General features: G+C 36.8%; 1 protein-coding gene across 1 annotated transcript in view; it reads left to right on the forward strand.

Moving 5' to 3' along the window:
- The window catches only part of LOC311081691 (membrane-spanning 4-domains subfamily A member 15-like), a 70,622-nt gene that overhangs the window by 40,887 nt on the left and 2,665 nt on the right, over positions 1 to 27,070 (forward strand). Inside the window, exons 5-7 of the mRNA XM_084112316.1 lie at positions 18,096 to 18,230; positions 24,809 to 24,922; positions 25,727 to 25,807. Coding sequence (XP_083968442.1) covers positions 18,096 to 18,230; positions 24,809 to 24,922; positions 25,727 to 25,807 — 330 coding nt within the window. The remainder of the gene's footprint in view (positions 1 to 18,095; positions 18,231 to 24,808; positions 24,923 to 25,726; positions 25,808 to 27,070) is intronic.

A 27,070-nucleotide genomic window follows, 5' to 3' on the forward strand; every position in this document is an offset into this window, starting at 1 on the left:
GCACATTCCTTGTTTTTCGCTTTCTAGAAGTAGATTTCAAGAACCTTGCTGTATTTTTGTGTAATTAATTAAGATAAAGTAAACTGCCATCTTACTCCGACGAAAGTGATTTGAACTCGCCTGCCTTCATTAACACGACTTCCCACTTCGTAAATACAAACTTCCCAGGAGGACTTTGAACGCACCATGAGTGGTGCGCATCAGTGAATGCTGAGATATTTTGCTAAATAAAAAGTTGCATGATAACTTTATTTTGTTTTTCCACCTGTATCATCTCAGTGAGGTTTTACGCATGTGCCGTAAGGTGTATTTAGCGTTTTCCAAAAGTTTCTCATCCACACTGAAACGTTTTCAAATGTATCAGGATTAATGTAGACTGACTGCATGTAGCATGTCCTCTTTTTATTGAAAGGAAAGGATCACTGGATCAAATAGTATACAGGTTTCTTAGTCACTTGTGTGTAAAGAATTACTAATCAATATACTGCTTCGCTATTGTCTTTACATCAACAATGCTACCTAATCATCAGTGAAACTCTTTAAATACCTGATATAACTGAATGTTTAAAACTTGCAATGTAAAAGCAAATATTAAAATGAATCATACAATTCCCTAAAATCTCAGTCCTCTGTGTGTCCTTCAGCAGGCTTCATGAATGAATGAATGAAATCTTTATTTCGAACAATTAAAAAGACAGCAATATCCAACACGTATGAAATATCCATCAATAAAAATAAATAAAAAATTAGCATAATAATCAACCTGTTCGAAAAGGGATAAGTAGAAGTCCTAGGCTTATCAGGACCTACCCCCAGTAACTACCCAAACCAAATCACAATCGAACAAGATAAATCAAACATAACGTTTTAGATAATACAGAAAAACTACTAAATTAAATAATGCTTTATCTTAATATTAAGATAAAGAAGCATAAACAGAAACCATTATCAAGCAGATTATCATTCACCATTATCATTCACCCTCACCACTTCTGTACTTATCAAAAATAAAACTTTGGTACCTCTTTTTAAATATCAACATGTTAACACTTTGTTTGATTGAATTGTTTGATCAAATTCCTGTTTTGGGATTGAAAAACAAAGTTAAAGATTAGAGTAGCACGAACATCAGTCTATCCTGATTAAATATTGTTTCTTTTCTTTCTGGATCTCAGGATTGAGTGATATTGTATTATTGTCTAAAGAAAGTCAAAAATGCAGATGTTTTCTTACTTTGGCTTTCAGGTATTACCAGTTACAAGACTTGAGTTGTAATGACTATTATACTGCATGCATATTTATGATATTATGCTGATATGCATTTTAATGAATAAAGACAAAATGAATAATTTAATTATAAATATTGTGTTATATTGTATGTTGTTTAATTAAAATAAAACATGATGTGTTGTCAACTGCTGTGGGCCTAATGTTTATAATGCTTATAAGATATAATGCTGTCACAGTGTCTGGTTTGTGTTCCCTGGTTACCACTAGATGTCCTCCTTCCCCACGGTGTCTGTCACATTCTGAACTACATTCCCCACGATCCTTGTTTCCTCATTGCACTCAGCTGTCCCTTGTCACTAATCATTGCACTCAGCCTATTCCCCATTAGCATTGTCATTTCCCTGTGTATATAAGCCTGCCTGTTTTAGTGTTTGTCACGGAGTTGTTATTATATGTCACAACACTTCTGTTCTGCGTTTCTGGTCTGTTCTTGTTTGTTTCTTTTGTATTTGGACTGCTATCATGGATTTTGACCCTTGCATGGACGACTATGAGCTGGATTGCCCTGATATTAAAAAATACTGTTCATGGATCTCTCTGTTTCCCAAGTGTGTTCCGTGACAAATGCTTTTTAATGAATGAATGATGGTAAAAAATACATATAATTTTACATTTACATATAAAAAATATGTATTAAATTACAATTAATTTTAATGTAATTTTAAATGTAGTTTTTATTGCGCCCTGCAGTGACTAGTACTTTTCAGCTAATTGGGATATTCACATTTTTTCCGCTGTAAAGCACATTCCACAAGTAAGGCAGTCCTATTGTATCTTTACTAGCGATATAACACAAAATATAGAACATTTATTCACAAGACCAAAAATCCACAAGAAACTGTTAACCATAACTGACTGTCATAAAACTTTGAACTGCGTGGACTGACGTCACTGCCGTTACACGATAGGCTAAGGTGCGTACATGATCCAAGTTAGCCATTATACAGCTCTTTTTGTGTTTGTGTTATTTTTGTGTTAAAGTGGTCATCAAAATGTTCTTGATATGTACACATCAGAACCCAAAACTTACTCCCAGTTTAAAGTATTAGGCTAATTATTCTTTTCAAATGCCCAGATTAAAAATCGGGAGAATCATTTCTCTGAGCTGTTCAGGAAGAACAAGGGACTCCGGAACTACAACAAAAAAAATCCGTTCTGGGCAATGTTCCCTCTAATTTTTTTTTCTTGCTTTTTTTTTTCTTGCCATCTGAGCTAAACTTGGGCTATTGTTGTTTACTTAGAGTATTTGTTAATTTATAATGTAATTTAATGTTTAAATTATTATAGTAAAAAAAACAAAAAAACCTGCCGACATTCGGACTTGCCAAACAATCCACAAACAGCCGCTGACGGTAAACAAGATTGTGTTGTTGAGGCTCGCAGTGCGAGTTCCCTTTCGAAAGGGAAATGTATTTAAACTGATGTATTGTAACTGAGGTATTTTGAGTTCGTGGTGGGTGTGTAATTGTAAATGTCTCCGTGTTTTGTTACCGAACATCATCCGTCATTATTTCCATCACTTAATCAAACCACTCTTCTTTAAAACATGATGACCTTTCATTTCAGATGTCTTTGCGTTTCATGTTGTGTTGTATTTATTTGAATATATATTGGAATGATATTGGATATAAATCTGATACTGTATGTATCAGATTTATTTACATAATTATTATTTAATATTTATCTGCTTTGTTTTATATTTATAAATATTCATATGTATTTATCTAATTTGTATATTTAGACTATACAAGTAATATTCTTTATTATAGGATAATTAGATGTGGGATGTCTGACTTCTAGCAGACGCACTCGGGTTGAAGATTGTGTGGGATGTGTGCCACACGACTGGGCCAGATGTCATTTGCTATCTGGGTACATCCATTGTTCTCCTCATTTGTAAGTCGCTTTGGATAAAAGCATATAAATGATTAAATGTAAATGTAAAGGCATATTTATATTTATATATATATATATATATATATATATATATAAATTATTATATATTATATATGTATATATATATATATATATATATATATATATATATATATATTACTCTATGTTTTTGTGCTGGATTCACTTTGCTTTTGTATGCTACTAAGTGAGCAATAGATTTAAAAAAACAAAATCTACCTAAAAAAAAAAAACGTATCAGTATTAACTGGAAAACATCCCCCTCGAAATTCAGTCCATGGACACCATCCCATTTCCAGACCTTTTATTTATTTATTTATTTATTTATTTATTTAATGAACAATATAAATTTACAAACTCAAGTAGGGAACAATAATATGCATGAAAATATGTACAAATATCATGCAATTAAAACGCCATTCGATATCTGTGCATATACAGTAGGCCTATAAAAAACAACAACAGCATATTAAGTACAATAAACAAAACACTTAAAGGGGGATTGCAATAAATAAAATAATTTAAGAATGTACAAATTCTTAAAAAGAAAGTGCATGACTTTATACAAGTCACCAAGGGATTGATTATCTTTTGGATAAGTATTTTATGGATGCTAGATAATTTTTACATTCATTTTTTAAACATGTTGCAGAAGGTTTGCTGTTACTCCATTTGCTTTTATGTATATGATATTTACCCCATTTCCAGACCTGTTGTATGGTTATTTTGCACAGGTGGTTTTATGCTGCCACTTCAGAAGTCATAAGAGCTTGTTGCATTCAAGACTTCTTGCTGACGATTCTGTAATTTCGGTCAAATGCAGGCTATTTTCGCTGTGTATAAAACATACAATAGGCTACGCTTCAAATGATTGCTCATATAAATATGCACTACATTATTAACAAGACAAGACTGATCTAGCTGTTGTGGGGAAAACTCATCAAATATTCCCGTGACAGCATTAGTTCTGCCTCCAACAAGTGCACGGCACACCCATCTCTAATTGAGTTACTATCGTCCGTGTAAAACAGCGCGTGAAGGTCGAGATCGGCTTCTTCCACGACGACACAAAACACACAAGAACTTCGATCAAGACTGCAACAAGATTGGGCTCGTCCAGGTACTCGTTCATGTACAGTTTGTGTTGTCGTTATTAACAGATTACTGAGTTAGTGATGCACCGAAATGAAAACGCTTCAAATCGAAACCGAAACTAAACATACAGAGACGGAAAAGTCTGACTTTAATTAGACTTTGATTGTAAATATTGTAAGATGTGTCCAGTATTTCCTCTTTGTATATGGCATTCCTCTCAGAAGTTCTGTATCCAGCAGTCATTAATGTGGACATGTTTAGGGCGGGTCTCCGCATTACTACACATTTTCTGATGCAGATTTCATTTGCACAAAAGCACAACTCCGTTTTCTATCGATTTAATCTCATGGAGACATTATTGAGAGCGTGCAAAAACTGGATGCATTTAACACGCCAAAATATTAAAATAATACGGGACGCGCGTGTGGATGTGATTGGTGTTAAGATTTCATAATGTTATGGGGTTTCAAATCAAAATATGATTTTCTGTTACGAAAAAGGACAGCGATTTCATACAATGTCCACTGGACACAGAGACTTAACGTGTTTATTAGCCTAGGGGAGAGCGGGGCACAAAGTAACGCTTTTTGACTTTCTCAGTTTTTGTAAATCTACTTATGGTTCAGAGTATTTATTTTTTCACACATTAATTTCTCACATGTCTAGTACAATTATGTGGTTTTGTTTTATTAATACAGTATATACTTTTTTCTTGATATACCCCGAAAGAATGGAAGTGAAATGTGACAACATGCCCCATAGGTGGAGTACATAGTAACATGTGAGGGGAACATTGTAACATGACAGCTTAAAATGTTATCTGATCTAATAAAAAAAAATATACAAAACAAACTAAAATACTTTCTAAATAAAATACAATTATTAGCTTTTTCATATAAAATAATGGCATTTTTTAATAAACTAATTTTTGAGTTTCGACTACAAACACAGGAAAACACAGCTATACAACATTGTTCAAAACAAATAAATAATTTGTAATTTCTGAACATTGAATCTCAGTGTTTATTCACATTTTTCCCATGTTTTCTCAATAGAATTAATAAAAGTATAGAATATAATATTTCTAATAGGTGCACATTGTAACGCAGTGTGACAACATGCCCCGCCTGCACAACTGGGATTTAAACCCGGCTAGTGTCTTCTGCTAGTTAGCGAAGCATTAAAGAATTTCAAAACTCTGGCATTCTGGATGAAATGACTGTCTGTCATGTAAACACGGAAATACAAATAAAAAAACCCATTGAAGTGTCATCATGAAACAAATAAAACAAACACTGCGCTTTAACATCAGCAACATCCAATCAAATCACTCCTCGTGACTGCCTGCAGAGCATGAATTTCAAAACTCCGCACCAAAATTATTTACAAAATTATTATATCAAAATTAAATTATTATTTATTTACTATTTTAAGGCGAGACACTACAGGTGAATAGGGTAAAATAGGGTAAAATAATAGATATCACCATGAAACTTCCTCAGTTGATTACTTACACAAGTATATTAAAAAAATGTATTACAAGTTTTTGAAATTTGTATGTTTAATTATGCAAATTAGGCATTATCTAATTAAATATGCGTGATTTTGCATATATTTTCAGTAGATAGATCTGAACATATGATAAAGCCAGGTGCAAAATTCTTTTTTCATTTTGTTTACACACAAGATGAAAATAAAAACTTTCATTACCTAGGAAATCAAAATATACTGTCCATAGCCTTAACAAAATCGATTTTCGCCATATTTTTTTTATTAAAATGTCACATAAATCAGGCCAGGAATGATTTATTAACAAATCCCTCTGAAAATATCTTCAGAATACTGCTAAGTGTATAACTGGAAAGTTTGGTGTACACAGGTGCTACATAGGCTGAGATGTTTCTACTGAAGAATGACAAAAAAATGATTTTGAGAAAACGGCATTTAAAGATTTAAATAGGGGGATTTAATAAATTTCTATTGGAAAAAATTGCTCAAAAACAGAATAAATTTTCAGGCCCTTAGTTTTAATAATATATAATATTACAAACTCATGAAAACTGATTATTAAATAACATGGCAGGCATATAAGGCCTACAACTGCAGTATCTCAATTAACATCATGCACAAAGTTGCCAACAAAACCCACGCTAGACAGTTGTATGTACTCAGAACAAGACCAACAGTAGCTGTCACAGCTTTATAAACTCTAATTATCCATTCCAGCACCATATGTAGGTCCCTCTGACATCTCTTGCTGGTGCCTTTTCACTTTCTTGTCTGTGCTCACATGTTTTCGTTTGCGTTTTGCACTTGCGGACTGAATGGCGTTTGCTTTGGACACCCTGAGCAGGTCTGCCTTCTTGATGGTGTTCACTGTAATAAGTGCAGCTGTCCAGCCATAAGTTTGCCATCACATTAAGCATAGCTGAGGCACCCTCATTAAAAGAGGAGATGGCCATGCTTGCCGCTGCCTCGACCCTGTTCTTGCCCACAACAACAGCGAGCCCATATCACTGAATTAAGGCACTCGTTTGCATTTTGTGTGCCACCATGCTGCATTCTTTGCAGCAAGCTGTCGCTTGACATGCGGTGATAGATGGGGAGAAGTTTCTGGCCCACCTCATGGGATAGGTAATTTGCAGCATGTCGAGTGTGGCTTTCGGGGGTCTCATCTTTGTCTTCTGCCCTCCGATACCAACACCAAGATGGATTGCACCTAGTATGCAATGGTGTTTCGTCTGTAGACATGCAGTGGAGAAGGCCTGCCCATATCTCTGCTTTAATTGTATCCAGTGACCCCTGGTTATTCAAAATTGCCCCCCTGTAATAATTTTGCAGTGCTCGGCACTAAATTTTCTGAGCGCTGTGCCCATTCGCTTGTGAGCATGGTTTATGCATTCCAGCTTTACAATCTCATGCCCAGGGTATGGGTTCAGTGACAGTACTTCTTTAAAAGCAGAGCTATCCCCATCTGAGAGCATCTCAGTGTACCGCAGCTGGTGGCGACTGACTGATCTACCCCACATCCTCTTTGCTGCCTCCTGCTCCATTGCCTTACTAGACCCTGTGAAATTCTTGGCACAGTCAGTGTCAGCTCCCTCTAGCTGTCAAATTCCTCCACAGTAATCTTCCCCTCATTCTTGGCACTTTGCTTTAGGACACAAGCATGACAGTAAGAGGATAATACCTCAGAAAAGTCAATGACCAGTCCTGTTAGAATATCAATGCAAATGCCAATGCCATAATGGGAAGTGAAGCCTCTTTTTTGCCAGGTGACATCAAAAGAGACACCAATGTTTATTACAGCATCAGCATCCTCCCTCAGCAACTCTGCCAACTCTGGATCAACATCTGGATAGGCCTGTCGGATCTGGGGCCTCATTTATAAACGTTGCGTACGCACAAAAGAAGGCATACGCCGCTCTCTACGCAATAATTGGTATTTATAAAAAGCAAACTTGACGGGAAAATGTGCGGTCCTTCACGCAAGCTCTGACCCAGGCGTACGCACAAAATACGGGTGAAATGAGAAATGGCGACACCGTCGGCAGATGGAAGAAACACGTGCAAGTGTGTGAAACTGTAGATCGTTGTGTAAAAGAAATGGCAATACTGCCTCTCATAAATAACATGAAGACTTCACAAAGCAAGTCTTACAATTAACAGCCTACACAAACACCCGTTTGATCGATCTGCAGTGTAAAACAAACAAAATCAAATTAAGATTACAACAGAAATGCAAATTAACACATATTTGCAAAAAGATATAAATATGTTCTGCAATAATATTAGCATGCTATGCAATTCATCCTCATATTAACACATCTGTAGCTTGTCAGATGCAATCAAATGGATGGTAATAAAATGCCATGATGCCATCACAATGCGTAATGACGCACAATGGCTGATCATGCGCTTCACGCTTGCGCGTGAGTGAAGTTACGTTTCTTGGTTTTCCTCTGTGTTTGCCATGATTTCGCAATCGATGAATATTAACTTGTGGGCGTTCACAGACTATTTATGGGCAACTATGGGCGTGACATGAAGCCGCAAAAGCTGCGCTACATTTAGAATTGATTGTGATTTATTAAGGGAAAACTGCATAGGATGTGCGTGCGCACGGTTTTATAAATCCGAATATTTCTGTGAGTACGCACGTCCTATGTTTCATCCGTACGCCACTTCTGACGCAAATCCTACGCAAAGTTTTATAAATGAGGCCCCAGCTCCCTAGACTTGTGCAGTGACTCCAATCCTCTCTCAATTTCCGCCACTAAAATAAAAATGCATGTTGTGTCAAGAACTGTTCCTTTTTTGTTGAGTTTATTGAAACGGTACACTTGAGTGGCAAAACCCCAATTTCTTTTGGAAAGAACCAGGGAGTAGACCATGCAGTTATAGGAGCCAATTGGACAAGCTAAAATAAAATACAATTACTATAAAGAATAAGGCCATCCTATAATGTTATACTATTACAACAGATCCATAATTGTGCGTGCGTGTGAAATATCATATCACGATTTTTTTTCAGGAAAATCACGATTAACGATTTTATCCCGATTCTTTTTATGTTGGTTTTACTATTTTGTGACGTAGCATTACAACCAATCTAATGTCCATATTCTAAAAACAAAGCCTTAGGTAACAAAATAAAAAAATAAAAAAATGGCAGACAGAGGCAAAGATAAAAATATTTGTCATTATTTTCTTTGTTATTAAATATTAAGATTAAAGATACACATTAAACATACACAACTTAATATACAAATTAAATAGGCTAAACAGTGCTTTATGTTTTCAGCAGGTGTATTTAACAGTAGCATTGAAGAAAGTAATTAAATGAACAAATATGAAAATAAAACAAAACAGACTTCACTGTATAAATTATACATTGATACCTATTAAAGCTACTATTAAAGTTATCAGTCAAGAGCAGTGAGTGATTTTCTCTTTGCATTTTGTTGTTTTATTAACATTAAAAGGATAGTTCTCCTAAAAATTCAAATTATCATAATTTACTCTCTCAAGTTGTTTTAAGTTGTTTAAGTTTCTTTCTTCTGTTGAAAATTAATTTGAAAGAATGTGGGTAACCAAACAGTTGATGTACCCCCAGTGACTACCATAGTATATTTTTCTCCTATGGAAGTCAATGGGGACCAGCTACTGTTTGGATAGCCACATTCTTCAAAATATTAATATTAGAAAAATATTAGAAAATATTAGAAGGAAATGAATACAGGTTTGGAACTACATTAGAGTGCGTAAATAATGAGATATTTTTTTTATTTTTGGGTTGAACTATCCCTTTAAGGACAAGCGGCAGTGTGTTTACTATTACTACTGTCTCTTTAAGAGTTGCGCGCGACTCGTCTAATATACACGCATTTGACAAGCAGATTTTCTCTCAATTTTCTCAAGTTTGCTTTCACTTTAGACATAACCGACTTTGTTTATGTAAACCTTGTGTGTATTTAACAGTATAAGCACAATAAGACTCGAAAGATAACTTAGTCCAGTATCCAGGCACTGGTAGACAGGCTTTTAGTGCATGTGAGCTTCACATGTAGGCTACGCGCTGAGAAATGCACACGTTAGAACAGCGCATCAGCACGCAAATTAAATGTTTAACCTACAAGGCATTAACCCTCTGAGGTCTGAGCTGTTTTCTGGGCCCTGGAGGTGTTCTGACATGCTCTGACATTTCTGGTTATTTCTGTTACTTGTGACATTTTCATGGCTAAAGTCTGATTACACTGTATTCAGCACAAACTCTGCTACAATAATATATCAGCAGCATGTATGTAAAAGTTTGTAGTTTTGAGATAATGACATTTATGCATGGTTTGTGAAAATACAAAAAAAAAATTCTCACTGAAATAAGGCCATGAAACCCATACTGATTATTTATTCACAGAGGTGGACATTAACAAAGTACATTTACTTGAGTACTGTACTTAAGTACACTTTTTGAGTATCTGTACTTTACTTGAGTATTATTTTTTCTGGAAACTTTTTACTTTAACTTCACTACATTTGAAAGACAAATATCGTACTTTTTACTCCACTACAATTCTGTCAAGGTCCTTGAGTAGAAAGTAACATCAGTCAGTGGATGATTTTGGTTGCAGGGGTTGCATTTTGGTTGGAAATGAAAGTCATCAGAACCCGACGTCAGATTGACGTTGGATATTGATTGAAAATAAAAGTCGGGTTGACGTCAGAACCCGACTGATGTTGGTTTCTGACGTCAACCCGATTTTCATTTTCAACCACAATACAACGTCTTTCCAACATTGGAGATCAACATCAATCTGACATTGGATTCTGACATAAACCTGATTTTCATTTTCAGCGCTGGGTTTGGTCTTCTAAATGTTGACTTTTGTCACTTTTTTGGAGCACACTAGCTTATAGATAACAGTAAGCCTAACATATTCATACTAAAAGCCAAAAAACTTTAAATAGGGCAATATTTGACGGAACAGCCATTTGGGTGTCCGAAACCATTGTGGATGTTATTGAGTGCACTTATTCAATCTCACATTCAATCCCACTACTGGAACTGTGTTCTAGAAATAAATTTGATATTGATATGAGGGTAGGTAGGCAGGCGTAGATTCAGAGGCATACGGTACTTTAAGTATTACATACAACAATGCAACAATAATAAAACAATGCATTGACATTTACTTTTTACTTTTGATACTTAAGTATTTTTAACGAGTACTTATGTACTTTTACTTAAGTAAAAATAGGTCTTTAAAAACTTTTACTTGTAACGGAGTAATATTTGACCAGTAGTATCTATACTTTTACTCAAGTAAGGAAGTTGTGTACTTCGTCCACCTCTGTTTCTTCACAAGACTTTTGAAAATTGTATGACGTAGCCTAGAATATTTGCTCTAAAACTATGTGAAAATCACCCTGACTGCTCATTCAGATAAGACAATATATTGATTTAAAATTTTTACGACGGGTTTTGTGTGAGAAAGCTCTATGCGGAGGTCATTAATATGTAAGCTTTTCACACCTGAGAAAGACAAAGACCCTCCCCTAACGGCCCTATTAGGAGCTATCAGGCCCTGTCATTCTGAGCAACCTTGCACAATAGCCTACTGTAAATGAGGAGATTTAAAAAAGAATGGCTTTTAAATTGTTTGGATTTATTTACAACACAACATAATCCAAAGATACACAACAAATGCCAAAAAAGCACTTATTGAAAACAATGATCCAAAGACAAAGACCTTTGTGCCATTCCTAAAAACATTGTACATGCCTTTCATTTCCAAGGTGTTTGATTTTCACTTTACCATGTTCATGTACAGAGACTCATGTGAATGTTGAAGTCGGCAGGACTCAGTGGCATCTGGGCCCTGAAAAAAAAAAGTGAACATACTGATATCAAGAGAAAGGCCTGCACGTTTTTCGAAATAAATATGAGATTTTTCTGGTTAAAATTGCTTTTTAAAATTCACAGAATACACACACACAAATGTTTCCAACAATATATAATATAATGAACACCAGGTTTGTTGTGCCTTGTAGGCATAAGCTATGCGCAGTGCTGGATAAAATAATAATAACAATAACCTATAGCAGCCTATAAATCTTCCAAAAGATTTCAGTAACAACTAAGCTAGAAAAAAAATATATTGATTATCATGTTACTTCAAATGTTTCCATTCGTTATGATGATATGAAATGAGATAATAGTAAAAACATGAAGCCGTTTGGTGCGTTTTGCTTTTCAAATGCGATCGCGATCCAAAATATGATACATTCAAACGCCATCGCGCTGCAAAATATGATACATTCAAACGCGATCGCGCTGCAAAATATGATACATTCAAACGCGATCGCGATCCAAAATATGATACATTCAAACGCCATCGCGCTGCAAAATATGATACATTCAAACGCGATCGCGCTGCAAAATATGATACATTCAAACGCGATCGCGCTGCAAAATATGATACATTCAAACGCGATCGCGATCCAAAATATGATACATTCAAACGCGATCGCGCTCAAATATAAAACATTATGGTTACCATATACATATCTACGTTTGAGCAGATATCCACAAACACAGTAACAGTAAACACGGGTCTAAATATTATAATATTCCCCATATATCTAGCAACAGTTCAACTGCAATGTGACATTTATGCAACAATAACAAACTAATATGTAAGAATTTCTTAACTTACATCTTTCTTGTCTTCAAATCGCGTTCTTCTTCTTCTGATGTAAATCCAATGTAAGCTCAGGCGCGTCTTTCAAACTCGACGAAAAGTGAAGTGAAGTGTTTTGGTGTTTTGTTGTTGAGGTAATGAGCGAGTTCGCGTTCCATGTGGAGATTTGCATGTGAATATCTTTTGCGCGAGTGGGCGTGGCCAAATTAACTGTAATGAGCAAGCGTTTGAGAAGCTGGACATCTTGTTGGTTTTATACAAATTACTTAAACAGAGAATATTTGTTTTCGTTTTGAATCCGATCATTTAAAAGTACACACTTAAATGTTTATAAAGGTATATGGCTCATAAATGTGTGACAAGTATTCGCTGAGTTTTGTTTCAGTTTATAGACGTGCTCAAGAAAAAAAAGTTCTCCGCGACGGAGAGGCCGGGTGTAAACAGCACACCCTGTTTATTTTCTTTATTTTACAAAAGCACAATGTTTTGATTTGATTGTAAGTGGACACATACAAAAGTAGAAATATCACAGATTCTTTTTTTATATTTCTTTTTTTGTATGACCATAAATGACGGAGTAATTTAAGTTTATAGTGCTACAATGTGGAGAAAATCCAGCAAAACTCGCCCGCACGTTTGCCGACCTCAGAGGGTTAAAGAAGGATGAGACCAAAGTGTTGGTCTGTACAGTTGTGCTGTTAGTTATATGTAGTTTGCTGCTAGCATGCAGCCTGACGTCACACTCCCCCCCGTGCAAAATACCAAACTCCTTCCTACATACATTGCAAAACGCTTTGTTAGCATCACGTAAAACTGCAGTAATCCAGGGGTATTTCCCTACCCAGTCCTCCCGATACCTGCAGAGACATTTTTGCTTTTTAGCTACGTGTTCATCGGGTCCCGGGACACCAGCCTGAGCCTCCATTTCAAGAATGAATGAATGAATGAAATTCGCGCCTTGCCGTCTACGTGTACACTCTTAGAAAAAAAGGTACAAAAGCTGTCACTGGGACAGTACCCTTCAAAAGGGTTCTAATATGTACCATTTAGGTACTAATATGTACATGTTTAGTACCAATATGTACACGTTTGGATCCAATATGTACCTTTGAGGGACTAATATGCACTCTTTAGGTAAAAAGGTAGGGATGGGACGATTACCGGTTTCACTATAAACCACGATAAAATGTACTGACGGTTAGTAATATCGTTTAAAATTTAATTATCATTAAAACCGTGTTTGATTATCATGATTTTAGATCCTGTTCAGTCAGCAACAGTCTGACGCAGGCGCAGCACGCAATGTTATTTGTTTTATTCAAGAAGGAATTGCGGAAGGCAGTGACCATGCTCGGGAGATTTTACAGCCTTTTAAAAGAACCAATTCTGAGGTGTGGTCATATTTTGGCTTTAACAAAAGTCCTGAGGGAAACTTAATCGAGGATGGTCACCCTGTCAGCAGAACATGCACAAAAAAGTCGCTGCAATAGGAAGGAAATGCTTTAAAAAGTGCATAGATCTGTTTGCTTTATTTGTTGTTTGTTGGTTTTCAAATATAAAACTTGTTGAAATGTCTTCAGTGTGATCATCAACTCTTTTTGAACACTTTCATCTCGTTTTAACAAAACCGTGATAATACTGATAATCGCGATAATTTTGGTCACTATAATCGTGATATTAAATTTTCATACCGTCCCATCCCCTTTTGAAAAGGTACCGCCACAGTAACAGCTTTTGTACCTTTTTTTTTCTGAGAGTGTATTCTACGTAGCCTAGGCTACTGCAGCTATCTACGTTCTTTTACTGTCTATGAATACTGTGGGCAGCCGACAGGAGCTGGCTGCAGGAAGCCCATGAGCAGTTTTTAATATTCTATCAGACTACTTGAGAGTCTGCTCTTGAGACTTTGTTCTAATTTTCGGGACAATCAGGGCAGGATTCGGGACAACTGCTTGGATTTCGGGACTGTCACGAATTTTTCGGGACGTCTGGTCACCCTATATAGTGTTGATATGGCAACTAGTAAATACACCAAGTTTCGTCATGTTAGCATGTGTGGAAGTATTTAAAACAAGTGTGTTACAACTAGCCCTGCGTTACGTTGTGCCCCGCGCTCCCCTACTCATTTTGGGAGACACGAAGTGAATAGGGGAAAAAATTATTTAAAATAAATAGTAAATTTATAATTTATAGTAATAAATTAGTACACTCTTATTTTTTCATTACAAACACATTAATATTCAAATTAAATAGTGTATAGATACATGGCATATAATGGGAAAACCTGCTTATGGCCATTTTTACACACCACATAAAGCAAAATGGTATATCAAATCATTTTGTTATATCTTTCATAACATAGTTGAGACTCATCTTTATACAAAGTTTGACATATAAAACCTTGAAACATAAAAATATATTGGTGATTTAACCCTTTTTTTCGCATAGACATGAACATCACTATCAAAACTTAAATGGTTGTAATTCAAGAATGCTTTGGAATATAGACATATAGTTGGTCTTGTTTTAAAGAAGACATTTAGCAGATTATTGTAGAATGTAAAATTTTGAAAGTGAAAAAAAGTATTAAAATGTAAACATTTAATTATTTATATTTTAATTAAAACATATTTTACAAACATGTTTTAAACTGCAAGAAAATCAAGAAAAGAAAATCGCAAGAAAATCTGTTGAATCGTAAACGCCTCTGATTGGCCATTGTATTCACGAGCTCATCGGATATGTCTGTGATTGGCTTTAATGATCAATGCATGGGAGCGTTTGAAAGCGGGAGCTTTAAAAAACACAAGCACCCGTCTATCAGCGGACCGGTCTACTACGGGTGCTTTCAAATGCTCCTGTGTGTATCTGTATAAGCGCTCGCTGAAGAGCGTCATTGATGTAGATTTACAACAAGTTTTTAAGGCGCTGATCATGGTAGCCAATCACAGACATATTTGATGAGCGTGTGAACACAATGGCCAATCTGAGGTGTTTCTGATTCAACAGCGCTCAAAGCTACCCTGAAAATCCAGAGTTCTCGCGAGAGCACAAGTTGAATTTGCTCAATGAATTGCTCTGGCGTCGAGTAATGATGCTCATTAAATATGCCCTTGTAGCCGAGCTGCACCAATCACATCGGTGTATCTGATATAGGCGGGCTAGAGGTGAGCTAAACAAATGATGACAGCGCTGTGACGTCAAAGTAATTAGTAAACATTGCAGGATGGCTATGGATGAACACAGTTGTTTGAAACGGCTTTGGGTGCTACAATGAACGAGTTAGACTTGGCTTTTATCTAAAAGAGGATCAGAAGACGGCACTGGAACCGTTCCTTGGCAAGAAGGACGTTTTTGCTGTTTTGCTGACCGGATACGGCAAGAGTCTAATCTACCAGTTAGCTCCGCTGGTAGCTAAGCGAATGGGGCTTTGGATACGTCAACCCGTGTATTGTTGTGATTGGTCGCATTGTTAGCCAATTGCGTGCAGTGAGATTTTCAAATGCATGCTTGGTGCCGCCCATCATAATGAGCGATTTCATTACTCGATGCCAGACCATTAATCATTCGGATTTAGGTCTGGATTTCCAGGCTAGCTCAAAGCTTTACATTTTTAAAATTTCAGTACCGACTTGGTACCAAAGTCGATACTTTTGACAACACTATTCCACACTTTTTCACTAGATCACATTCAAGCTCTATTACTGACCATATTAGGGCGCCTCCATTTTTATATATGGTTTGAGTGATCTGAACCATATATTTACATAATTTTCATACAATTTATGAAGTAGACATCCTATTCAGAAGTGGTATGGTAGTTTTTGATTTGAATTCAACCTCGAATAAATGCATAAAACAACACGTTTGTGCATTATAGCTCGCCAATACATCACAAATAGACAATCCATCATATTTTCTTTATATTTAAAACACTTAAAGACCTTTTACTCACAAAAGTGAGTATTTTATATAGTATTGTACTCGTATTGTACTCGTTATATTTTGAACTCTTGGCATGAAAAAATTAGGTTTGAGGTTTATAACAATCTTTCATGTTTTTTCATGTTCATCGCTATTTCTAAATAAAGGCCTGAATATGCCTTATGAGAATGAACAATTCTTGTTGCAAATTGATAAATGAATGCTAATCTGCAATTTATTTAAAAATTTGTGATTGTAAGATTTCAAAAGATATACAGGTTTTCAATGTTACGTTAGGTTTTTACTAAGATATTGTTTTAAATATACTGGCAAATGTGAGATGGTGACAGCTGTAGATCAGTTTAAACAAGAGATGTATGTAATATAATATCTGTGAAGAGTTATCCTAGTTACCAATAATTCTGTGACACAACTGCATTCATAAGTGTTTCCAGAATATGAAGACCACAGACTGTTTGTAATAATAAATATGAACATATAATATTTTAATAAATACACTGGTAAGATTATTTATGAAAATCTATTTTATATTCTAATTCTTCACATGTTTTTACATGTCTTTATTATTTTGTACAGATCAATTTCAGATTCAGAAAGAAGAATGTCTAGTACCGTCATTCCCACAAACTCGTTGACGCAGGTCATCCAGTTTCAGGCCCCAGAACAAACGGCTCCAGTGACTGTTTATGTGCCACAGACAGCTTCAGCTCCTCAAGGACTTCAGGCTTTCCTGAAAGGCCAACCAAAAGCTCTTGGGGTGAGAAATCTTTCAATAAAATGTATTTTTATACGTGTGAAGTAGGAAAGGTACGGAAACAAATCCAAAAAAGCAGTTGTACAAACATTAACAAACTGTTGTGCAGATCTGGCAACCCTGCTCAGCTAATAACTGTGATTCACTATCCCCTGCAATAAGTGCCTGTTTTCTGGTCTTCCTCAGACTGTCCAGATAATGATCGGTCTGATGATTCTCCTGTTGGGAATCGTGTCTACAGTCCATCCAGGTTCTATCTTTGTCTTGATTGGTATTCCTTATTGGGGATCTCTCATCGTAAGCAAACAATATACAACTTAAGTACAGTTCTGTCTTTTCTAACACAAGCTAAATATTCTAACAGAAGAATCCTTTCTCTCTCCTCTCAGTACATTATTGCAGGATCACTCTGCATTGCTGCAGAAAATAAAATCCATGGCAAAGCCTCCTCCAGTTTGTGTTTGGTAAGTACACATCACTTGTTATTTTCAGGGGTCCAAGCAACTTTATTTAATGTAAGACTAAACAAACTGCCCAAAACTGGATGAAAGTAAAGTATTACTTTCTTTCAAAAAATAAAATATAGAAAAAATTACTGACCCAAACTTTTGAACGGTAGTTATGATTTCTGAAGGATCATGTGACCCTGAAGACTGGAGTAATGATGCTGAAAATCCAGCTTTGCATCACAGACTAAAATTGTATTATTTGAAGAGAGATATTGCCATTGTATAATTGTATTCTCTTCATGAGTCCTTTGTTCTTGGACCACGATAATTGCAACTTTATTGTTTATTTTTATAGTGCTCCATATATATTGTTTCATGATCTGCTTTAACAAACTGGGTAAAGTGCTTTCTAACTTATTAAATTGTTTTTTTGTTTTCTGCCTATAGGTGAAAGGTTCACTTGGAATGAACATCTTAAGTGCTATAACTGCAGTCATTTCCATTATTATCCTTTCATTCGATTTGATTTTAATACATTTCGAATGCATTGATGATGAATGTACTGATTTAAAGGAGGTAGAGGTATGTTAACAACTTTTCTAGTCACTTTTATTTAGTAATTATAATAAGATCACTATGGCCTCGTTTACACTGTCAGTGATATGTGACCTAATTCCGATTTTTTGCTCATATGTGACACAGATCTGATGTGTTCTATGACAGTGTAAATAGGAAAAAAACGCATGCATTCGGATATTTCGAGATCGGTTTCAGGCCTCATTCATATGTGGAAATAAATCGGATATGTGCCAATGCGACTGTCATGTAAACAGGCAGATCGGATTTTCTGAGGCATTAGGCAACGACTCCGCGGTTTAATGACGAGAGAAACCCCGACACACATCTACGAAGGGATCCTCTCACTTCTGGAGATCACATCCTCTCACTTCTGTCAATAGTGGAAAGAGGATCAGGCGTGACTTTTTACTGCGCCAGTCGAAGTACTTCCAAAAGTGCTATTACACCATACTTTATAGTTATCCTTTTTAACCCACTTAGAAAAGCGTCACGTTTTATTTTGTGTCACCATACTTGGTCGTATAACTACTCGTGTAACTGTTTTTAAATAGGGAAAACGTTGATGTGTTTGGTCACTTCTAAATTCATTGCTGTTAGATACCATTGAATATACTGGGGTAAGCTAAGTGCTTTCAAAGTGTCACCGCACGCTAGAGCGATTAAGTGCTGAACGTCTGAAAATAAATCGATCGAGCTACCAAGCAACAATTTCTGATGTGTAATTTGTTCAAGTTCAGACAGGTAATCTTTCTCTCAAAATCGTTCAATACTGTTTATGCATCAGTAAATCAAGCCAGTGACTAAAAGATAAACTTCACATCGTTTATCTTAGTAGGATGAAAATAATCTTTTTAAATTACACACAGAAAGTGATCAAAGAACAATCCCTTTCCAATCGCCCAAGCTGTCAATCACACAGCACGAGTTTATCTGGACACTTGCCAAACTCGTTATGAAATCATTGACGCTGTTACACTGCTTACTTTGCTGAACTGCTTACACTGTTGTTACACTTACTGTATTTACATCGTGTTCGCATTGGTGCAATTAGTGTTTAGTGCAATTAGCACTAAAGCAATAGTGAGAGTGCAGAAACTGCGTTGCTCATCTTGCTGCGATCTTCATTCACGCGATCAACAGACTGTCATCTGCTCAATGCTCATCATCACTGCAACCTTTTATGTGATGGGAATAGATCTAAATACTTTTAAAACTAACTAACTCACTAACTTTAAAAAAATAACCCATACCATGGGATCTTTAAGCAAAACATGGTCAGGTCAAAGTGTCTGAATAATTTTGGGTATAAATAGTTTTATTCAGAATAATTTGTCCACTGTATGAAGAGGTTACAGTCGTAACCTAGACGTTCCCTTTTGAAAGAGGGGGACATAGTCAACCCCACATGCCACCAGAGAGGCTGATCTGATCAAGTCTACTAAACTAGTCTTGCCAACAACCTGTCTGTTTTCATAAACAGAGTCTCTCAAAAAGAAAACCAATTGGAAAAAACTGCAATTAATGGCAGTAATACTCACAAATCGGATCATAGAGATGGGCATCCTGGAGAATAGGACTCTACTCGATCCTGGATATACTCAGTGCTTCAAAGCCCTGTGGAGGCTGGGCACTCTAAAGGGACCCTAATAAGGGGATTGCCTCCAGCTCTAGGGCTGATCTAACAGGGAGGCCTCGTGAGAGTCCTTCGACCTTCCGACTAGACTTAGGGAGTTAAGTATTCAAGCAGAGCGATCCTCAAATTCTTAACCTGATAAGTTAAGCATCCAACTTGTTGGTGAGCCACCTTCAAGGAGGCCTGTTAAGGCCTAACTACTTGATAGCGAGGATGTTAGCAGATCTAGCCTTCAGAAGCCTAGGTGCTCTCACAGACATTTCTGTGGGCCTGGTTATACTTATTTAATATTGCCAACAAGCAGTGTACTCAGCAGAAGTGCTATCTATCCTTTAAGCAAGGAGAGTACAATCATATGCTACAGAGTATCGAGGAGGCCTACTGTATGGCCTACAGCTTCGAATGTCATGGGCGTCTGCCCGGGCAGTGCTTTGGCTCTAAGGGAGCATACTCAACCATCCCAACTGGGAGGGGGTACTAATCTGTTTCTACCTGAGCCTAGGTGGCGAAAGGTGATAGCATATGTTTTTAACTTGAGGCCTTGCTTCCAGCTACTACAATCGATGCTGTAAAGGGCGGAGGCCTGAGCACAATGCTTCTTACTCTTCAGAGAGAAAGACCTGAAAACGGCCATAGATATAGCATGGAAGGCTTAACGAAGGTAGCCTGCTGCCTATGCTGCTATCTACCCTGTTACACCACTAGCATTTATACCTAAAGCAAAAAGCGGGCCTTTGCCAGATGACTCTTTTAGTAAGAGGAGGCTAGTACTAGGAAAACTAGATTTACAGGGGAAAATTCCTGATGGTCTAAGGAACTGTAGGATTACAAATTTAAGAATATGTTTAAGATCTGCTGATCCTACTTCCTTACATAACATCACATGAAAAACTAAGGTGAACTACACCGTATTGGGCATTCAAGGTGAACATGATGGCATCCATTTACTGATTAGATTCAATATAGTTTCCATTGAAGGGGTTTTGTTAGTCTTTGAGCTTCCTACTGAGAGTTGAACTATGTGTGAATGTTTACATAGTCTTAGCTGTTGTGACCATGTGTTGTTTATACAATTTGTGGAATACCATTATCTCCAGTTGAGGGTAATTTCCTCTATTGTCTTTAGATGATTAGATTTAGTGGTCTTCTCTAAGGATGTGTGTAAGGTCAGCACCTTTAAAGGGATACTTCACCTCTGGAAAGATGAATGTGTATTTAAAATAGGTCATTTATGTAGAAGAAATGTGAAATTATTTTTGAATTTGGAGCTTTCTAGACTGAGAAAAGAATACAGAAAATGTATTTTTGGCTTATGTGAATGAAAGACAACAACTCCCAGAATGCACTTGCTTCGCTGCTCTACGAGGCCACTCCCAAGTCGCGCCTACTGGTAAGAGAGCGCAGTTGAAAACAACAAGGCTAGGCTTCTAGTGAGACTCCGTGATGAGTTTGCCTGGGATTTCGAGATCGCCCAAATGTCCGGGATTCGGCTTTTGCGTTATACAGTCGCGATTCATTATGTTTACTATGGCGAGCAGGACGAGACTGAGGGCCGCGGGAGAACGACGCGAGTCCAGTGGCGTGATTACTGAGACGCACCGGTCTCGTATATCTCACGGAGGAGCGGGAAGGGGGATCTCGTCTTAGGGGGATATGATGGTAGAAAGCACAGTAATTCGAAAATACTACAGGTTTTCTACTTATACAAAGCTTAATGCTAAATCCTGAAGTATCCCTTTAAGGACTGCCCACTGAATGCCTATAAGATTCCATGTAAAGATCCCTCAGTCAGACTTGATGACTGCAGCTACCGACAGCTCGTGTTCTCAATAAAGAATCCTGCTGAAGAAAGAACCAAGTCTCCTGGTCTTCGATTCTGAGTTTCCTACAGATCCTACACTCAGATAATGAGAGGTTTAAGGCGAGAATGCTTAGCAAACCGCCACCAAAAATCCTAGATACTAAGCCTAAGCCAGATATCAAGGCAGCCCCATGAGGGCCAATATACGAATATACTGTATGTCTGAAGTTCAGAGCTATAATCTCAAAAACGACTCTCTAAAGTGAGAGGAGAACTACTGCTCTAGTATAAGGTGGCTATCAAAGTGGCTTGACGAGGGCCAACGCTTGATTTTGTATTTTTATCTGGAGCTTGACAGAGCAGTGGCCTCAGTAGGAAAACTTAGGGATGAAGACATCTTACACAGAAATGTCTGCTTGATGCTCAGATGAACGGTGGCCTGACTAGAAATTTTTTGTATAATAATGTTCACTACAACAGATTGACACTACCCACTATATAAGCCTGACGACTCTAAATCAGAGGAGGCCAATGGGAAGGGTATGCATATATGTATAGCATACCCATACAGTGTTTCCTCTAGGATTTTTTCCAGCTGTGGTGGCAGGCCTATTTCCACAGGGGAGGGGGCATCGCCCATGGGTGATTCCCATTGAACCTTACCCAAGAATCACGAGCACTCACACACAGGCCTCTTTCTGAGGAATTGAAAAATTAAAACCAACCATCTCCATCAAAACAAATTATGCAAGATATTTATTTGCAAAGATATAAAGTGCCACAGTAAGAGAAGGCTATATTCATAATCTATGGCAAAAATACTATTATAAATTAGTTAAGTGGATAATTCAGCAGCAAAAGTTATTTTAGAAAAATCATGAATGCACAATCATTTTATAAAATCTGAACATCTAGTGAAACTAACATTAAGCGGAGAACAAATAAATGGTAAAATGTTCCACCTTATTCTTTGTATTGTTACAAAATACTTAGATGAAAAACAAGTACACATACAGTGCTATGCATAAGTTTAGACACCCATGCTAAAGTTGACTAAAAAGAGGAATAAAAAATCATCTTTTGGAAATTGAACTTAATGCCTTAATTAAAAAAATTAGGAAAAAAATTCCATTTGGAAACAAAGATGAAGTTCTCAAGGTGAACGCATACCTTCACTCTAGGGTTCAAACAATTAAACATAAAGTCAGGAATCTTGGTGTGAGATTAGAGTCACACCTTAGTTTCAGTAGTCATGTCAAAGCAATAACTAAATCAGCATACTATCATCTGAAAAATATTGCAAGAATTAGATGCTTTGTTTCCAGACAAGACTTAGAGAAACTTGTGCATGCTTTCATCACCAGCAGGGTGGATTATTGTAATGGACTCCTCACTGGCCTTCCCAAAAAGACCATAAGACAGTTGCAGCTCATACAGAACGCTGCAGCCAGGATTCTTAGCAGAACCAGAACATATGAACATATCACACCAGTCCTCAGGTCTTTACACTGGCTCCCAGTTAAATTTAGGATTGATTTTAAAGTATTATTACTGGTATATAAATGCCCTAGGACCTCAATATATTGCAGATATGCAAACTGAATATAAACCCAACAGATCACTCAGATCATTAGGATCATATAATCTAGAAATACCAAGGGTTCACTCTAAGCATGGCGAATCTGCTTTTAGCTATTATGCTGGAACCAGCTTCCAGAGGAGATCAGATGTGCTCCTACAGTAGTCACATTCAAATCCAGACTCAAAACACTTCTGTTTAGCTATGCATTTACTGATTGAGCACTGTGCCGATGTTCGTCCGACTGTACTGTTACTGTACTGTATTTTATTTTATTTTTCTAAACTGTGTTAATTATTCTTATTTCTTTTTATTATTTTAATTTCTTCTATGTAAAGCACTTTGAATTGCCATTGTGTATGAAATGTGCTATATAAATAAACTTGCCTTGCCTTGCATTTCCCCTAAGCTTGTAATCATCAATATTTAAATGTAGAATCACCTAATTAAATTAAACAACACAGAAAAAAGAGAAAAATATCCACAAAACTTGGACATAAAATAGCCCTATATTAAAATATTAAACATCAATTAAATTTCATATTAAATATATTATTATAATATTAAATATCAATATATTATTCTTCATTCAGTTCTATGCAACATACTCAGATTTAACAGATTTATTTTTTGACTAATTATCAAATAAAGCATAGCCCTACAAAGCGATTATTACCAGAGCATGTGATCAGAGCAGGTGATTTTACCATTGTTGCCATCATTGATGGGAGGTTTGCAAACTATCTTGAGGTTGAATGGCCCAGCATGCCCTACTGAGCTGGTATAGCTATGCTGGGCCATTCAACCTCAAGATAGTTTGCAAACCTCCCATCAATTGAGGCATCGACACATACCGTGAAACTCCATGGTTCTAGTCTCTGCTCTGCCTCAGCTAGCCTGACTATGTCAGACTTCGTACTTCTGCTCAATTTCAGTCCGCTTCTGTACTCAGTCTGAGATATCGACCTATCTTTCCGTTTTCCTCCGGCCTGAAAACAGCCGGCCAATCAACGAACAGAGGGCGGGCTGAGAGCCGTGACGTAGACGCTGATTGTACCTTGGATGCGTAGATTTACTTCACATAAATCATAAGTCGTTCACAGCCATGTTCACGCCGGTATTTCGCTCTATGGTTTTGTTTTCGCATCATACATGTGTTTACAGTGGAAGTTCGATGCGGCTGAGCCTGCGCATAACACGTCATAACCAAACGTTATGTGATTGGCTTACGGGTAACCAATGATCTTAAACTTCAGACAAGCCCCCCCCGATTGATAGTTTTTCAGACACCGGTTCACGTGGAGGGCGTTCCCCAATAGCGCCATTGACGTAGTGCGAGTTCCCTTTCGAAAGGGAACCACTAGACACAGTGGCTAGTGAGCAAAAAAGTTAATATCAAGCCCTGTTTACCATGCAAGAAGGTACTGACATTATACATTAAGTTTGATTTGTTATATTACCATATGAACCTCATGGATTGTATATTCTGCACTTGCAGTCAGCGTACAAATGTGACTAACTATCATTTATTTTATTGATATTTGTGCTAATGATGAGTTTTTTCTCAGGTAAACCCCCTCTCCCGGGCGATCATTTGTGTGTCCTTGGTATTCAGTTTCCTTGAATTTATCATCTCCATCTTTCTTGGCTGTAAAGCCAACACCTGCTGCTGTTCTCCACAGGTGAGTGATGCATTCAGGTCTAGCCCTCCTGTTGTGTTCGGGTCATTTTGACCCGGAGAAGATTTTCTTTATAGCATTACAAGTGATTTATAAGCTATTTGTTGTAGGCCAGTCATTTTTGACCGGGAACACCACAAATGTGACTCTGTACCAGTTTTTTTTAAAACAAACGTCCTGGTGAAACATTAAAGTAGACTAGTGTGATCAACAGAGCCAATTTTGTTCATATTTTATTTAATATTTCTAAAATTATTCAAAAATAATGTTGTTTTTTTTACTAAAAAAAATTAGATGCCTACTCTCAGATAAATGAGGCCTACGATTAATCAGATGCAAATAGAAATATAAAACCAGTCGTAATTGAAAGAAAACAAGTTGACAAAAAGATTGAATCCAATATTGGGTGATGATATAGCAATAGCAAGAGCAAGATATAACAAGTGATTTATAAGCTACTTTTTATAGGCCGGTCGTTTTTGACCGGGAACATCACAAATGTTATAGGGTTTTGAACACAACACAAGGGCTAGAAGCTGAGTGGCCGCTATGGTTGCTAAGCAGTTGCTAAGGTTTTCTGTGTGGTTGCTAGGACATTTCAGATTGACAGAAAGACGTTTTTCAATTTAATTGTTTTTTAAGTTTCCACATCAAAATATTTCAGCAGGATTTTTGTCTTTTCCTTTTTTCCATTTGAAATACAGTGGTGTGTCTATAAACCTGTAAAACTATACCTGTCTGCAAATGTTATTGAGTTTATATTGCAGTAAGAAGTTATAAAACGCAACGTGTATTTTTTTTCCAAAGGTGCCGAATGTTTACCAAGTTGTTATTCCACAGTCCTATGCCTTAAGAACCAATCCCTCCCATGATCTTAACATATCAGAGGTAAGAGAAGCTTGTGGCACCAGTCTAATGGGACTTTCTGTAAAATGTTTTTTTTTTTTCTCATTCACGATCCATTATTTGGATTAGTGTTGATTTTATACACATGACCCATTCCACAATTGCGGGCATATTTCAAGTAGAGAAAGAAAACAAAAAATAGGAATTTTATTATTTTATTTTCATAGAACACTTTAAATTTAATATTTTCGATATTTGCTAGTCTTAAAGCTACACTGTGTGATTTTTACCCCCATCTAGCGGTGAAATTGTATATGACTATCCAGTGAATATTAGTTTCTGTTCCTCTCAATTCCGGGGGCGTTTTAACTCCTACGGTGGCCGTATTATTCCAAGATTAACATGGCTTCCAGTTATCGACTTCGTCCATGACAATAATAAACAATACGTCTAAAATGAATAAAACTACAGGACCGATGTCAGGAGGTAAACGTCACCCTTGGAATCGGCTATCCCAGCATAATCAGATTAGGCTAACGTTACAATGTGTACAAAGTAAAAGCAATTAAAAATAACTAAAATTTACAGTGTCCTTTTTTATATAGATTAAAAAATTGCGCCTTTAAAACTATTCATTACCTGTGATCCGTCGCAGCACAGATTTATGTTACAAGGTAAACAATGCTTTTTCACCATTGACGCGAGGATGAAGTTATACTAGAGGTCGTTCTGGCGTTATGCACAACCATGCTATGGTTAGACAAGCAACTATAAAACTTCGAATTTACACAAATGAATTACAACAGGCTGAATTACCTGTCGAGAAGAAAGCAGGCAACCTCGGCGTCCGTTTTAAAATCTTTTCTCCTCATGAGCTCTTTCCATCTGGGAAAAGTTACTCCAGTATTGACTATGGTCTTGCTGATTTGTCTGTCGCGTTGACGTTTTAATTCTCTCTTTCAAATGTGAGTACGCACAGACACACACACACACACACACACACACCACACTATCTTTCAAATCTGCCGGCGCTCGCGAGTAATCTCCCCCTCGCATTCGTCTCTGTGTCACTGAGTGAAAAACGCAAAAGGCGAAGCTTGAATTTACAGGCATGTCCCTCTTTGGCTAATGTAGTTTCAAGATGGAGGGGCAACATGGCAACCGGCATTCGAACCCCTCACCCGTATGTACTTTCAATGGCAGATTATAAACTTAAGAGAATACTTTATTACTTGAAAGAAGTAAATATACATTAATGAGCACATATATTTTTGAAAGAACTAAGTGTTTTTTGCTAAGAATCAA

This window comes from Abramis brama, assembly GCF_963993115.1.
Source record: "Abramis brama genome assembly, chromosome: 4".
In the NCBI taxonomy this organism is placed as follows: domain Eukaryota; kingdom Metazoa; phylum Chordata; class Actinopteri; order Cypriniformes; family Leuciscidae; genus Abramis; species Abramis brama.